This window comes from Plecotus auritus (assembly GCF_963455305.1).
Source record: "Plecotus auritus genome assembly, chromosome: X".
Classification (NCBI taxonomy): Eukaryota; Metazoa; Chordata; class Mammalia; order Chiroptera; family Vespertilionidae; genus Plecotus; species Plecotus auritus.
This window is the reverse complement of record NC_137784.1, coordinates 135,385,961-135,398,005: the sequence shown is the minus strand read 5'-3', so window position 1 is coordinate 135,398,005 and position 12,045 is coordinate 135,385,961. Positions and strand designations below refer to the sequence as shown.

The 12,045-nt window shown below is 38.6% G+C and overlaps 1 protein-coding gene across 1 annotated transcript in view; it reads right to left on the bottom strand.

Moving 5' to 3' along the window:
- Positions 1-705: 705 nt before the first annotated feature.
- Positions 706-12,045, bottom strand: part of WNK3 (WNK lysine deficient protein kinase 3) — a 121,938-nt gene continuing 110,598 nt past the window's right edge. The window contains exons 21-24 of the mRNA XM_080653738.1: positions 11,245-11,459; positions 10,672-10,785; positions 8,860-9,062; positions 706-6,643 (exon numbers count right to left, since the gene is read on the bottom strand). Of these exons, the coding sequence (XP_080509864.1) occupies positions 6,314-6,643; positions 8,860-9,062; positions 10,672-10,785; positions 11,245-11,459 (862 nt within the window). The 3' untranslated portion in view covers positions 706-6,313. The remainder of the gene's footprint in view (positions 6,644-8,859; positions 9,063-10,671; positions 10,786-11,244; positions 11,460-12,045) is intronic.

Genomic DNA, 12,045 nt, shown 5'->3' with positions numbered 1-12,045 from the left:
AGGAGGCAGCTGATCGATGTTTCTCTCTCATCGATGTTTCTAGCTCTCTATCCCTCTCCCTTCCTCTCTGTGGAAAATCAATAAAATATATTAAAAAAAAAAAAAAGAATACACACTAATCCTCTAATTTGATGAAAACCTACTGTAAATGTATTTGGATTATGTTTCATGTAGTACATCTGACAGTACGGCTCGGGATTTTTCCTGTGAGCTTTTGAGTCAGATAGACCTGGGTTTGGATCCAGGCTTCACCGTTTACTAGCTCTTGTTACCTTGGTGAATTCTTTAAGCTCTTTGATTCTCCAATTTTCTCTGTAAAGTGTAGATAAGTAACAGACCTAGTTTATACGATTGTTTTATGAATTAAAATATCACGGATAAAAGCGTACCTAACATAGTAGGTGCTCAGTAAATCACAGTGACTCTGACACTTATCGCTGATTGACAATGTGACCCAAGATTCGTTGGGGCTATAAATCGAGAGAGAACACAGCTTGGTTGGTCTGACCAGCCGGTGTAATCTATAGGACTTGATTTTAAATATCTGCCAAATTAAATTTGGTAAGTGAAGAACTAGTTTAAGCCAGATGACTGCAGTGACTCCGACAGTATTTTAATAAGATGACATACTGATTTTTAACACAGCCTTTATTTTCTGTTTGAAAACAAAATTTCCAGGAAACAAAATACAATGGTTGGGTACAAATGAAATAAAAATCACAGTTTCAAATAACCAAAATAAGACAACTGCTTAAAGGCAGATCACTTGGTTTACCCAAAAAAAAAAAAAAGAAAAAAAAAAAGAAAAAAAAAAGAAAAGTTAAGGTCAAGGATTAAAATGAAGTTTAACAACATTCTATATAACGCTACATTCCCCAATTAAGAAAAGAGAGTTCAGCCCTGGCCGGTGTGGCTCAGTTGGTTGGAGCATTGTCCTGTACACTAACAGGTGGTAGGTTGGATTCCGGGTCAGGGCACATACCCAGGTTGCGGGTTCAATCCCCGGTCGGGGAGTGTACTGGAGGCAACTGATCGATGTTCCTCTCTCTCTCTCTCTTTCCCTTCCTCTCTCTTAAAAAAAAAAATCAATGAAAAAAAAGAGTTCACATATACAACTAAATGTTAAATGTAGAGATGTGACTGAAATTCTGTATACTTCATAGTAAATTATGCATGAAAGTTTATTAATTGCATAAACTTCCTGAGTGGCTCCCATGCTGAACTAGGTCTACATGCTTAATATTCATATCAAACAAAGCTTTATGTGATTGAGCATGGCAGACCTTGAACAACTGCACTTTCCGATCAGTCACTATTTCTGCTGAGGGTATGTTCTGGACCACAAACCTCAATCTGAAATCTTAAAATATAGTGAACAAGAAATGCAACTTAAAAAAAAAATACTGGAAGGATGACAAGCACACAATTAGGAATTTATTTTACACTGGCACTTTTTTTCTCTCAAGAGCCCAGTTTCTCTCTTCCCTTCTTGCTTGACTTTCAGCCTTTTAAACTTTTTAAAAATGAAAAGAAAACCTTCCAGAATGGGAGCTGGTGGTGTGTACACTCTGTTAGCTATCTCAGTTAAAAATAACTTCAGTGTAACCCAGTCACTATCCCAGGCCCCTGCCTAAGTCGGCTGTCAAGACCTGACCAATGTTTGTGTTCATCCTTCACATGTAAAACTATCTCCAGGGTGACCTGAAAGCATTTGGCTCCATTAAAGTTTCGTGCTAATTACACTTCAAAGGATTTTAGCAAGTTTGACTGTCGCAATTTTATAGTCTGTTTTTTTTTTTTTTTTAAAAATGTCAATCCCAGAAATTACATTTACCAAATCAAGTAATTGTCTTTTCTATGCCACCCTGCCTTTTCTGGTTCATCGGGTGGGGAAACAAGTCGCCAATAAACAGAATGAAATGTGAACAATCTATTCCAGAAAATGGCCCACATGTCATCTCAAATTTTCCTGAAACAGAAAGATGAAAAAACTGAATCCCAAACTGATGGCACATATACCTCAGGAATGTACTTGTGCATGAAGCCTGAAATACAGTATTTGTTACCATGAAATATGCTGTAGTGTTGCACATGGTAAACATGTGGAACAAGGGCCATGTGGTTTACAAACATTTGCTGAGTTTTTTTTTTTTTTTGGAAAAACGGAATGCATCATTTTCATCACTCGGAAAAGACAGCAAAGAAAGTCAATGCCTCCAATAAACTTTAGAGATTGGATCAAGTTATCACCAACTACAATTTAAGTGAAAGCTTACAGCTAATTCCAGGTAACAAAACATCACTGCAAATATCTCGCAGATGCTAATATGCTGAATGACAGGCCACCGCTGTAGGATTTGTCAAGCTATTTCACTGTGGTAGTCAGTTAAAACAGTTTCACCCATAGCCCTTTAGGAACACAGATAAGAAACGCATCTCTAATAAAAGACACAAAGTTACAGGCACTGAACTGTCTAATTTGGGTGCTTTCTTATCATTTGCTCATTTTACAACTAATTCCTACAACTAATTCTTCTATTGCCACAAGCTGGATTTATTTATCTGCTCTCCACCCCCAAATCCCCAAAGCTTATTTCAGAGATGCATGTGGCTCTCATCACTTAAACACAGATCAGTGGCAGAGTGATAGCCTCTCTCATCACAAATTCAGAGTTAACGCTGGAACAAAGAGGCAGGCTAGGTTAATAACCTGAAAGAATACTGAGAATCAAGGCAAAAAAAAAAAAAAAAGCAAGTTTCACAGGCAGTGTTTACTTGTGCACCCCCAAACAGCACTGAAAACGAGGTAGATTAACAAAAGCAACTGGACTGGAATTAAACCTGGGGTTCTAAAATGATACATCCCATCATACTCTACACTCAAAACACTCTACACTCAATCTAAAAATCGCAGCGGAAAAGTGCCTTTTAAACTTCCACAGATAATTTTGCTGTCAAACCATTAGAATTCATGCTCGATATAAAACTGGTAAGAAGAGGATGGGAAACAGAATGGATATTGGTTATATTACAGCAAATTACCTTAAACAGAGATTCAAGACTGCTACAAATATACATAGGGTAATTTTCATTAGATTTACACCAATACTGGTTTCATATTCTTAAGATGTTACACCCAACTTCACAAACATAGCAGCAGGTAACTCATGAAGAGATGCTCACATTAGCACATATGGAGGTACAGTACTATTCGTCAGACTTGCACTTTGAGAAGTAAACATGGCGCTGGACATACAGACTACCCCCCAAATAAACGTTACAAGCAGATGACATAATACAACCCTTTTCTCTCCCACAAGAAGGAAAATGAAAAGGACAGTTTGTTTTTGGGAAGTGGGTAGAAGGCCCTTGTTATACAGTAGGCTCTTGGTTAAGTAAGAAGGGAATTTCTGAGCTTTACCTCAAGAATTAATTATTTCTGGGTTGGAAAAGTACCTCAGCAAGGATGCAAACAGCACTATTATATGATTTAGCAAAAAGTTAGGAAATAATGCAAAATCCCTATATAGAAAACTAGCCAATATTTACAGTCAAAGTGACTATAAGCTGAATCAAACATTTAAGTAATGGAAAAAATAAATAAAAACCCCACAGTGATGTGAATAACACTGTTTTCTTCATTTCTGCACAAAGTCACTGGTTTGTTTTTTTTTTTTTTGCATTTTTACTTCCACACACGTTACATATACACAATGTATACATAACATATATGTTAACTCAACCACTGCAGTCAGCATGGACGCGGCAGCACACTATTTACCATCTTCAAACTTTAGAAGACTACTTTTCTTTCCAGCAAAAAATCTGAAAAGATTCTAAATACTACAAGGCACTGCAAAAGTCTGCAGGCAAACAAATGATGAATCAGACATAAAACAGAGGTGGTGGCAAAACGTGGGGCATGTGATATAGAGCAGCCATTAATAAATGGAATTGTGCATATCATCCATGGAGCTTTTTTCATCTTGGGGTAGGTACACTGTTTAAAAGGATTGTGACTGGAGCCCTGGCTGGTGTGGCTCAGTTGGTTGGAGCGTTGTCCTGGACACTGAAAGGTGGCAGATTCGAGTCCCGGTCAGGGCACATACCCGGGTTCCATCTGCAGTCAGGGCGCATACAGGAGGCAGCCCATAGATGTCTCTCACTCTCCATCTCTCTTTCTCCCTTCCTCCCTCCAAAAAACAATTTTTAAGAAGTAAAAGAAAAATAAAAAGGATTTTGACTAGAGGAGAAGGGACCTTCAAACCTGCAGTATTTTCACCTTCTGGGTCAGTGGTCTGAAAGGTTGGCGACCGCTGTTCTAGGTTATAAGTCTCAATGTAATCACACAAATCCAAATCTTCTAATGAAACATGAGCAGTTTGAAAGAATTACAAATTTTAGGCACGTTGTTTTTCTATAGATGGTAAACACTGCAATGCAAGCATTTGCATTACACTACTGTCCTAAAATCACTCAACTCGCAAAGCAATACTGTATAAGGAATTTGAAGAATGTGTACATAAGATTTAGGAAGACTCATTCAAACTAGCATGTTATGCAAAAAAACTTTGGCTCTTACCAACAGCAATTCTCAAAATGCTACCCTACATGCCCCAAATGATAGTGACAGAATCTTTACCATGGCGAGGGCAATCCTCAGGTAAGCAGTATAAGACATAAATCTTTTTAGAAAGGGCACTGAATGTCACAAAGTAAACGGTGCAAAAAAAACCCAAAACTACACCCATTAAGTTTGCTTCATTACCTGGCAGGCTCATGGGCTAAAATTTATAGTGGAATATGGAAGAAAATCTGTTAACAGAAATATTGGGTGAGAATTCGGAATGTTTACCAGTAGACAGAACTTGTTCTTAAGGTAAACGTGCACTAGAAACCACCTTGAAATTGTCAAGAGTGAAAAGTATTTTAAACATGTCTATGTGGCGGTCGGTAAATACCATTTACGAATTTGACTCGGGTTTCACAGACTGAGTGTTAGGTAACTCTGTGACCAGCCTTTTAAGATGATTATAGTTAACCTTGTTTGAAAACCAAAAGTGTATATTTTGACATTGCCTTCCCTCCTCCTAAAACTGGATAAAACCCAGTAAAGTGCAACTTGACAGTGACCTCTCGCAGATTCTACAGAGGCTGCAAAAATAATCTAAGATCTAAAAACAAGAGGCTATAGATACTAACTAGAAATTATAACAACTAAAAAAAAAAGGCAATAAAAAAAGCTAAGGGCAATTAAATAGTATACTTCAAGGGTCTACTATTTCACTGCAGGACAGTGTATACCCCACATCTCTTAGAACCCTGTAAAGCCAGTGTTTCATGTGTAAGTCTTGAAACCTACAAAACCTACTGTGTCAAGTAAATTTCACTTCAGAAGAATGGGTCAATAGAGGTGTGACTTGAATCCTCTTTGTTAGGAATACAAAGATTCCCCCCCAAGTGAGATTCATATCAGCTGCAATATATCCCTTGCAAAAGAATGCAAGCCAAACCAATGCCTCTCAGATGCTCAAAAACAACGCAGTGTGCACATGAGAAACAAGGAGACAGCTGCTTTGAATTACTATGGAAATCCTAAAACAGCTACATTATCTGCAGAATCAAGGAACTGTTACAGTTCTGTTTTTATCCTTTCTTTCCGCCTCACCTAGAACAAGGCTTCACTCCTACAGCTGTGAAGACGGGAAGAAAATCACATTAAAAAGGGCTCGTGTTCTATATTAGTTGACAAACGTTATTCTAGTTTTATACACCAAAACATTTCCTGCAGCATTACCCTGCCTTCTGGGAGAGGTAAACCTAAGACAAACACGTGAAGAATCCCACAAGACTCCGGCTGTCGGAGGGTCTCACTTTGTCCACATTGGGGGAATATCAATTTAAATAGTTTTTATACATTTTAAAGAAAAGTATCATCCAGCTGCAGTTGGCAGCAGTAAAAAATGGAGGCTTTTCAGCAATTCATGGTAAGTGTCCTGGAAATGGTAATGCTCAAGCCGAGCTCATTTAAAGCATTCTGAACAGTATTTTTAAAAAATCAAGTATCAAAGAGGATAGGATTTGAAGTGAAAAAACATTTCTGTGCGCAGTGTTCTATGTACAAACTGCACAGTTCTACAGAATGACGAGCTATATCAAAGACTACATCGGAACCCAAAAAAATACAGTGGAAAGTAAACTCAAATGAGGAAAAGATGGCAGAACCCAAGAAGAAGAGAGTTTAATATCTTAGGTGTCCCGGAAATAATTCTGAAGAAAAACTCCCTTTTCTTCATTCATCATTTACTCTGATTCACTTGGGACCCGGAGGGTTCGTGGATGGATTCTGCACTGAGGATGATGGAAACGCAGGCAAATTCATTCCTGGCTGGAACGGTGGCCCTGGTTGGGTAGGCATGACCACAGGCTGTTGAGCTGGTCCGGGAATTCCTACCCACTGTACTGGATACCCGGGCCCCCCCACAGCATTATACTGACAGACATGGGACACTCCATATGATGGTAATGGCCCAGGATACGAAGCGAGTGGGAGTCCTTGTGGTGAGGACGCTGGAACAGCTCCACGGATTTGGGGCAGAGAAGAAATCCATGTTGGTGTGTAGCCCAGAGCAGATGGAGTATTCTAAACGAAAACAAAAATAAAAACAAAAGATCAGTTTATTTGGCAGATGCTTTTACCCATCTATGTTCCTTCCTATTCTTTTTGGCTTTCTGCGCCCATGATTACGATGAGTGGCTACCATTTTTGCAGCACCTTTCTGTGTGCTAAGCATAGTTACATACCTTGTCTATTTCATCTTCATAACTGCCCTGCAAGGTAGGCATTTTCAGATGTGGAGAAAGAAGTTCAAAATTGGTAACAGCTGACACACTAAGCAAATTCATAGTGAGCTGAGGATTTAAACAATGTTCCAGCGAACTCTAAGGGCCCTGCTAAATCTCTGTTCGGTTTAATGTCTCCTGTCCTCATGCTAGCATTACTCTTCTATTTTTATTTCCTTCTGCCAGTCCTGGGAATTCCCTTATTCAGCACCACACACAATAGCCCATCTTACTATATTACATAATCCTTTGAAGACAGAGGAGCATGATTTAGTATGGCATGGGGCAGTGGTCGGCAAACTCATTAGTCAACAGAGCCAAATATCAACAGTACAATGACTGAAATTTCTTTTGAGAGCCAAATTTTTTAAACTTAAACTTCTTCTAACGCCACTTCTTCAAAATAGACTCGCCCAGGCTGTGGTATTTTGTGGAAGAGCCACACTCAAGGGGCCAAAGAGCCGCATGTGGCTCGCGAGCTGTGGTTTGCTGACCACGGGCATGGGGAAAAGAGCCTGGGATACAGTAGGTACTCAATAAATGTCATCGCCCTACCCTCTTCTACTCACTGTCTTTAAATAAAGTCTGACATTTCTGTTATATTTTTAGAAATTTAAACTCAAGACAATCATGCTTTTGGCAGTATTGAGGAAATATATTCCTGTCTGATTCTTCTTATCATATTGTATTGTGATTAAGCATATGTATAAAGATTATTGAAATCTTATGCACATGGGACTAATAAGTCTAATGGAAGTAAATAATTTTCACTCAAAGGAGAGATTAGTATCAGTCCCAAATGCTTAGTTTTTCTAAAGTGAATGGTCAAGCTAAAACCATTTCAACTAAACTGAAAGTTTCAAGGCTAAAGTTAGGGTAAAGTTTTTGAGCTTGACTGAAGGATAAATGACAATATCTCTTGAGGTGAAAAAACTACCACACATTTGCTTAAGTTCCAGCAATCCCTTCTTCATATCAATGTTTTTGTTCTGTTAAAGTAAAGCTGAATTTAACACCTCTGATTCAAAAGAGCACATACAGTATGATTGCATTTTTTATACATATACTAGAGGCCCAGTACACAAAATTCATGCACTGGTAGGGTCTCTAGCGGCTGCTGGCTGGGGCCTCCCTCCCTTCCCCCAGCCAGCCCCACCCCCTGGTCAAATTCCTGGACAACTCCAGGTTGAGGGGACAATTTGCATACTACACTTTTATTATATAGGATTTCCATGTATCCATATACAGACATAGAAAGATATCTAAAATGGTGTTTATCTAAAGCTAGTGACAATTATATCTGGGTGGTGGGATTTGAAGGCAGTGTTTTAAATTTTGTACTTTTCCACATTGATTAAATTCTATAACAAGTATTTTATAAACAATAATGTGACTTTTATTTTTATTTTATTTTATTTTATTTTTTATATATATTTTATTGATTTTTTACAGAGAGGAAGGAAGAGGGATAGAGAGTTAGAAACATCGATGAGAGAGAAACATCGATCAGCTGCCTCTTGCACACCTCCTATTGGGGATGTGCCCGCAACCAAGTTACGTGCCCTTGACCGGAATCGAACCTGGGACCTTTCAGTCCGCAGGCTGACGCTCTATCCACTGAGCCAAACCGGTTTTGGCATGACTTTTATTTTTAAAAGACTGAACTGGATATTTCAAAAGCATCTCAGGCCCTGGCCGGTGTGGCTAAACGGTTAGTGTTGGCCTGAGCACCAAAGGGTCGCAGGTTGGATTCCTGATCAAGGGCACGTAACTGGGTTGTAGATTTGATCCCTGGCCCCAGTTGGGGCACATGCGGAGGCAATTGATGGATGTGTCTCTCTCACACCAATGTTTCTTTCTCTTCCCCATCCCTTCCATTCTCTAAATATCAAACATACCCAGGCATGTGCTCTGACCGGGACCCCTAGGTGTACAGGATGACCCTCCAACAACTGAGCTACACCAGCCAGGGTTTTAATTCTTATAAGTAAAGAGAATTTGGTATAAACAACTTACTTCATGTACTTTGTTCCAGTTGTCAGTCTCTAATTTGTGTTGACTCTGTTTAAGTTGGTTTAAACTTGGCTTAATAAGAGAATTTCCAACCGTTTCCTTTGTCCAGTCATCTACCAGTTTGTGTAAGTCATCTGTGAACATCCCTTTTTTACTAGCTGGAGATTGCTGGCTTGATGCTGTATTACTCTCCGCACACAGTGGATCTATAAGGGAAACCATGAAAAGGAATTAAAACTGATAAATACTTATTTGAACACCAATGCAATCGACAGAGTAAGCAGACATTTCAGTTTATCTGGGGTCAGTTCTGGTTTAAAGCTGTTGTCCTGAAGTAATTACTAACCAAACTCCTTTCGTTCCCAAACATTTCCTCTTGTCTGGATCGCAAATTATATGTTCACCTTAGGTATAAATCAAGTATCGTAAATAGTAGTATCCCTTAAAAAATTAGCATCAACCCTAATCTTTTCATCAGTTTCCTCAGATACTTAGAAGATTTAAAAAACAAACAAACACAGGATGTTAAAAGTAGAAAGAATCTTAGAAGTCTAATCTAAACCAGTTGCTTTATAATGGGGAGAAGAGGCCCAGAAAAATTAATTGACATGCCTGGGTTAACGCAATTAGTTGCCACAGAGCTAGGCCTGGAAATATGAAGCTGAGACAGGGACTCTCTCTCTTTTCAGTATACCATATTGACTTACAATGAGCTTCAAAAAATTAGTGGCTTAAAAACAACACAAATTTATTATTTCATAGTTCTGTAGGTTAGAAGTCTGACATGGGTCTCACTGGGCTATGATCAAGGTGTTGGCAGGGCTGCAATGTCTTTCTGGGGGCTTTAGAGATGTTCCCAGGCCTTTTCCAGCTTCTGGGGGCTGCCTACATTCCTTAGTTTGTGGCCCCCTTCCTCTGTCTTCAAAGCCAGCGTATTGATTCTCTCTGACACTGCTTCCCTCCTCACATCTTTTCTCTGACCCTCTCTTCTGTCTCCCTTTTGTAATTTAAAGAATGCTTCTGATTACATTGGACCCAGATAATCCAGGAAAATCTCCCTATCTTTTAAAAAATATATATTTTTATTGATTTCAGAGAGGAAGGGAGAGGGGAGGGATAGAAACATCAATAATGAGAATCATTGATCAGTTGCCTCCTGCACGCCCCCCCACTGGGCAAAAATCTCCCTATTTTAAAGTTCATTGAGCCCTGGTTTGTTTGGCTCAGTAGATAGAGCACTGGCCCGCAAACTGAAGGGTCCGAGATTCGATTCTGATCAAGGGCATGTACTTCGGTTGCAGGCTTGTTCCCGTGCTACAATGTGTGGGAGGCAACTAATCAATGTTCCTCTTCCACATCGATGTTTCTCTCTGTCTCTCGCCCTCCCTTCCACTCTCTCTGAAAACCAATGGAAAAATATACTTGGGTGAGGATTAGCAAAAAATAAATAAAATCCACTAATTAACACCCTTAATTCCATACACCTTCAATTCCACTTTGCCATATAAATGAACATAGTCACAGGTTCCAGGGATTTACACACAGACTTCTTGGGGTGGGGAGTAACCATCATTCCGTCTACCACAAATTCTATTGAAATCTCACATACATCCTTAATGTACACCTTCAACTCCCACCTTGACTTTGCACATGTAACCAAGGAAGTCTGACTTAACTAACAACTTCTTTATTAGTTAAATAGAGACTGATCCTTAAAAAAAAAAAAGTACACCCCTAGCTTGCTTTGCTCAGTGGTTAGAGTGCTGGCCCTCCAACCGAAGGGTCACGGGTTTGATTCTGGTCAAGGGTACTTACCTCGGTTGCAGGCTCCATCCCCAGCCCTGGTCTGGGAGGGGGCTGGAGGCAACCAGTCGATGTGTCTCTCATGTTCATGTTCCTCATTTTCTCTCTCCCTTTCTTCCACGCTCTCTAAAAATCAATGGAAAAAATATCCTCAAGTGAAGATTAACAAAAACAAGTACATTTTCTAATATTCTCATAAATAATAAAGATCTTGTATCAGACAGAACATGACTATATTTTTAAGATTATCTTTGTTGGCAACAAACAACAAACTCTAAATGTTACACGAGCAGTTCCCATTAATTGCTAAAATTTCAAAAAGTACTTGGGGACTGAAATTGGGACTTCAGGTTTTTGTTTTCCAAATAAAAACATGAAATACATTAATCTGCTCTCCAAAATCTCTCATTTATCCTCATCATTATTTCATAAAAGAACATTTAACACCAAAAAAGGTAGAAAAGAATCTCAGAATGTGCACCTCTTCAAATCATCTTAGCTTAATAAAAAATACATGAGCATTATTTTTCCCATTTTGCTGATCATTGGCCAATTTTTTTAAAACCACTTTTAAAATCGATTTACCTGTAGCAGCTGAATCACTGTCCACCTGTGTCAAGGACTGAGGGCGGCTTCGAAGTTTGCTTCTGAAAGATCTTGGTCGACGCGGTGGGGATGCGGACGGCACAGAAACCTCAGATGACTGAGGTTTGCTATCTTTAATTGCCTGGAGGCGATCATAGAGCTCCTGCAGCTCCTTATTCTGCTGGGTTTGAAGATTTATCACCTCCTGAATATGTCTACATAAAATGAGGCAGAAAGCGTTTTAATGGTGCTGGTTCCGTACAGAGGAGCTAAAAAATGTCACACCAGTACAAGTAAAGTTTAACAAGGAATTTAGATTAAGAATGTGGATATACAGAATGTTTTCAGAATTTTAAAATGGGAAATGTCTTCTTAAGCATACCATTAAACTAATCAGACATAAAGAAGAAAGGTCAACAAACTGACGGGAATAAATTTCTAAAACTTCAATATCGTGAAAAACAGCAAAACAAAGTTTAAAAATCACAGAGCATTGATAATATCAATTTTTTCTTTATTATTTGATGCAGGCATAAACAAGAAAAAAAAGTATCTGCATTATATAGAAAAGGTTAATATTTAGAATATGTAAATAATTCCTAAAAATCAGTAAGAAAAAAAGAAACTATCTTTTAGAAAAGAGGAAATGAATATGAAAAGGTGACTCCAAAGAAAAAGAAATACAAATAACCAATAAATGAGATGATGCACAACCTCACTTTTAGTTAAGATAACACAATTTTTAAAAAACGAATTCATCTGATTGGAATAAAACTAAAAGGATCAACAATATCCAGCCCA